The sequence below is a fragment of the Halyomorpha halys genome, unplaced genomic scaffold, assembly GCF_000696795.3.
Source record: "Halyomorpha halys isolate HHAL.00 unplaced genomic scaffold, Hhal_1.1 Scaffold365.1, whole genome shotgun sequence".
NCBI lineage: Eukaryota > Metazoa > Arthropoda > Insecta > Hemiptera > Pentatomidae > Halyomorpha > Halyomorpha halys.
In genome coordinates this window covers 82229-87569 of record NW_027107925.1, presented here as the reverse complement: position 1 = coordinate 87569, position 5341 = coordinate 82229, and the positions used below count along the sequence as shown (strand labels likewise).

Below are 5341 nucleotides of genomic sequence, written 5' to 3'. Positions count from 1 at the left end.
AGCAAAATGTCAAAAAAGAGAAGAAGGAATAAGATGTAACACGTTTGAACTGCTGTAACATACTGGCTTTATTGGGTTCAGCACATCTTTATATACACACATGATCAGCTGATCTGCTCAGTCAGCTGACATCGAAGTACCAGCTGACTGTAACTTATATATATAAAATAAAAAAAATTGAAACAATTAAAACGGTTTGTTTTGTTTTGTTTTTTGTAAAAAGCACGTCAGATTCATTACTAGCCTACTTAGAACCTCTTAAATGAGAAGTTTTGGAGAAATCAAAAATATTTTACTTGGACCGCTTTGGTACGTTGCTAAATCAATTAGTAGTGCATGCAATATTCTTCGAACTGTCTTCGAAATATGTTATTTCTAAATCGGCCATTTAGGATAATTTTTTATCTCTATAAATATTCTAATTTAAGGTTTTTTTAAAGGAAACTAATAATGAATCTTATTTGCTTTAAAAAAAATTAATAAAACAAAACAAACTGTATTAATTGTTTTGGAAGATTTTTATTTTATATTAAAACTCGTTCTTAAAATGTGAAATTAAAACTTATATACTAGAATAATATTGATAAATATACATATAATATTGTGAACCTCAATGACGCATGTCGTACGCTTGAGCAACTCCAGCTCAAATTTTTTCTTCTGCAGCAACTTCTCTTTGCGTTGCCTCAAATCCTCGACTCCTGCTTTGCTCTTGGCTACGAAGTTCTTCGACATGAGCCTTAAAATGTAGGTTTCTTCCCTTATATCGTCAATTTTCATTTCCAGTTTCAACTTCCTCTCTTCCACCTAGAAGATATGCACTCCATACAGCTAATTTTAACTGCTTCTAATCTAAATTAATAGTTTATTTTTAAATTGAAAGACAATGAAGGGCTTAAGTATCCCAAAAGTACAAAGACAATAGTGGCCATCGATCACCTCTACCACTAACTTCCACTTTTTCCCATACAACACTTACTAAACTATACTACACTGTATTATACGTATCATACTTTACTTACTATATAATACTTGCTATACTATACTAATTACACTATAAATACTATACTATACTTATAATACTACAATACCTACTATTCTACACTATTCATTGCTTACTATTCTACGCTTATTATACTATACTTATTACATTACATTATATTATACTCATCACACTATGATTACTATACTATCCTTGCTATACTTCCATCCACCGACCCACAGTCGGCCATATGACAGATTTAGCTAAAAAAATATTTCATCATGGATTCTCATGTTTTTGAAGCTGGTAATTTCAATAAAAAAAATTTCGAAAGTCAAAAAACATTGATTTTTGTGGATACTTAGTTAATTTTTCAAATATTGACCTGGAAATTTTTGCGGGACTAACCGAAAATAAAAAATGAAATTTAATAAAATTCTTAATATATTATAGTTTCCGTAATCCACAACTTTCCAGGGCCAAATATGACAAGATATTATTAAAATAGGTGTATCAAGAAAAATATGTTTGCGCAAACGAAAGAGAATTTAGTGGATAGAATTAACTAAAACTATTAATGGGCCCGATATTCACTAATTTCGTACCAAATCAAACTAGGCGTTTTGGAAATAAAGATGTATCAAGGGTATTAAATTTGCACATGCCAAAGCTGAAGTAGTAAATGGTATTCGAAAAAATTAATGCAGGATCATTTTTAGGCTTACCTCCAAATTTTTATAAAATTTGACCAATCAATTTTGAAATATAATTAAACAAGAAAAATACCTATGCCTAAGCCAAAGTGAAGGATTGAATTAAATTAAATTTATATGGGATCATCTTCGTATCAATTTGCAGAGTATATCGATAATGCCCAAACATAAATTCGACTACAGACTAACAAACAGGGAACGTCGTTAAAAAAATGGTACTATTGAATATGTGAGTGAAAATTTTAGATTCTGAGGATAACATTTTTTTTGTATTTCATTGCCTAGGATTTTTTTTTTTTAATAATTTATTTATTGTTATTTACAACTGTATACACATATATACGACTAATGAATTTGCTGTAGATGACATAGTGACATGATACAAACATGTGGAGAGTCTACCCACTGATAGAACTCCAATAACATTTCTAGGGGAGACGATCTCGAGGCCATCATCTTTTCAGACGCCTAGAAGGATTATTAGGTAATGACGGAGAAGTTAGAAACAAGTGGATTTGGGTGGTTGATAAGTTTATCATGGAAAGAATGGTATCTGGTTCTGGCCAAATCGGCAACATATGGAAAATTGAGGTCCTCATGGATGACTTGAGCCTAGGATTTAATATTAACTTTCTTATATTGAAGCAAAAAAAAAAAAAATTAGTAATGAAGGAAAAAAAAAAGGTATTGCACAGTACAGGATATTTATTGCGTGAAGGTAGTAACTAGCGGGAACACATTCACTGTAATAATAAAGAAAAAATCAATTAAACGAATGTTTTTATTTATTATATTTTAAAACCTGAATAATTTCTGAAAAAAGGAAAAATCATGATTTGTAATGAGGATCTTTATCAATATTAAATCTCTTAAGTCATTTATAACCCTGGGCGCCGAGATACGGGAACACGTCGATGAGAACTAAACCAAAAAACCAAGATAAGAGGACAATTATACAATATAAATCATTACAATTAAATATATTTTTAAATTTATCGTTACAATGTCATTCGCAACACTTCCCTAAAATATCAGATGTTCCGACCTTGCTTATCAGCCAGGTGCCAAATCATCCAAAGATCAACAAGGGTTGGTAATCGGTAAGTAAACTACTTCAGATTTAAACCAGGAACTGAATTACAGTTTATGGCTTTCCCCGCGTTCCTTATTCAAACAAATTCACGCGACAGTATAATTATAATCAGACGATCGCGGACAGACGGATTTTTTTTTTAATCTACGTATCATAAACTTGAACTTCCATGTATCTTAAATAGCTATGGAGAGAAGGTAATATGCAGCTTGTGTATTTCTTGATGTCTTGGCCCATTGGTAACTCAAGACAAGGCACGTGAAGAAGAGATTTGGCGAAGGATCATAGCAGCAAATCGGTGCAAGGCAGTTCCGGAGCAGAGCTCTTTCCAGAAAATCGAAGCTTTGTCTTCATAAGAAGATAGTGCGCCCAGTCTTGCTGTATGGGTGTGAGACTTGGACTACCTCCCGGGCTTGTGAACAGGAACTCCTAGTCTTTGAAAGAAGAATCCTCAGAAGTATATAGTGATGTTCTCATCGGAGGAGACTGGAAAAGGAGGAAAAACCAGGACCTGTACACTATGTTTAACGAGTCCGATATAGTTCGAGTGATGAAAATTGCAAGACAGAGGTAGGCAGGACACGCCGTTAGAATGGGCAATGAGGATCCACCAAGCCAGTTACTGACACCGGATTCTAGAGCCACACTAGTAGTAGTATATTTCTTGATGAAGCTGCAATTGGAAAAGCATAGCATCTGGGACTTTAAACTAAAATCGCTTATTCCTTATACATCTTTCCCCATACTTTACTCTTTTCTTTACATGTATGGCAAGGTTAAAAAACCTCATCTATCCACCGAATTAAGGCCGGAGTACCTCAAGGTCCCATTCTGGCACAACTTTTATACACAATATTCACCTAAGATTTTCCTCTCGACTATAACACCCTCAGACGATACAGCCATCCTCACTAGACATACGGACTCCATGCAAGCTTTACTGACACTTTAAAAAAATAGGACTGATTTGAATTTTGGATAATAAAAAATTCCAGTACATAACATTTACAATTCGTTTTTACACTTGCAACCCCGTATACATAGAAAACAAACTGGTTCCACAGAACAATTCAATAAAATATCTAGGACTGACATTCGATAGAAGGATGACATGGGATCCCATGTTGTGCAATCGTGACTTACATCAAAAAGAGCCTCCAAGGCAGTGACTCCATATTTTTATTATTATTATATTTTTTTTTTATGACTATCTCTAATATTTATTCTAATTTTTATTCCCGAAAATTGAAAAAGTTCCTCTTAAGGACATTTTGATCCTTGGTGCGGTTGTTTTTGATTTATCCCTATCGCTTGATTTAAGACTTTTGTTATTTAATTAAACCAAATTCATTTTTCAGAAAACCTGGTGATGCTTTAAGAGCCGAAAAATTGTTTTTTTAAAGAAAACTATATACTTGGTGAAACATTGCGTGGGTATTTATTCCCAGAAACATTAAATTTATCGAATATTAACTTATTTTCAATAAAAAAAATCGATTTGATTTTGTACGTTTCGATGACTAAAAGATGACGCTAAATCGTGTGGGAAGCATTAAAAAATGACAAATTCCGTTTAAATCTACTCGTCTCACCTCATCCTCGCTTCTGGATCCCAAGTCTTCTCATTTTTTGGAAGGAATCTTCGCCTAAATATATCTTCTTTACTTCTGGCGAAGAAGAAAAATATGGAAATTTACTTCCTTTCGAAGAACACGAATAAGGTTTCTTGAATGGAAGGCTGAGATAGGTATGACATGGATAATAGACAAGACATTTCGAGTAATTACTGAAGAGGCACTAAATATACACTACTAAATTAATTTGATTTGATGGCTATTGCACAGGATAAACAAGAATGGTAAATGCATAGAATCAATATTGCACTAAAACACTGACGTAGGATCAGTTATGTGATTCACACAATATATATTCTCTCTTGTTTCATTATACTATCTTTAATTCATATTATATCTTATTTTGCTAGTTACGTTAATCTTCGTGTTGATAATAACTAAAAAAAAGAATTAATCACATCCGGGAAAAAGAAAACTATTCATAACTTGACGAAATCTGAGTTAATGCTATAATATTGTTGTTTAAAAGTCATTTGATAACTTACAGAAAAGGTCCATTCCTTCCCATATACACATACCATCTATCAGTTGACTATGGAACGCTAAAATTTGTAGTATTAGAAAATCTTTGCGTAAATTAGAAGCTCTTTAATATGGTGATTGTTAACGCCATAATATAATTACGATGTAAATAATTGTAAATAGAATTTTTAGTAGTTTTATAGTTTTAGTTATATAGTTATATAGTTTTATTAGTATTTAATTTAGTTACATATTTTTATTTTTATTGTTTTATTTAGATTTAGTTGTTTGAAAAGAAAAAAATATGTAATTATATTTGTATGAAATAATGAGTAATAGAGACAGTTGCTAGGGGTGATCATTGTTGCTAAGAAGCGTCACCTAGCAACGGACCGACCATCTTAGTTTTTTTAGAGCAGTTCCGGCTAATTAGTGGCCGTGGTAGCGTCTAAGCAGC

The 5341-nt window shown here is 32.4% G+C and overlaps 1 protein-coding gene across 2 annotated transcripts in view; it reads right to left on the bottom strand.

The window, feature by feature from the left end:
• Positions 1-5341, bottom strand: part of LOC106681801 (axonemal dynein light intermediate polypeptide 1) — a 24938-nt gene that overhangs the window by 7622 nt on the left and 11975 nt on the right. Inside the window, exon 5 of one of the 2 annotated variants that reach the window (XM_014422310.2) lies at positions 610-807. The exons of the other annotated variant lie outside the window; for it this stretch is intronic. Within the exon in view, the coding sequence (XP_014277796.1) occupies positions 610-807 (198 nt within the window). The remainder of the gene's footprint in view (positions 1-609; positions 808-5341) is intronic. 2 annotated transcript variants of the gene reach the window in all.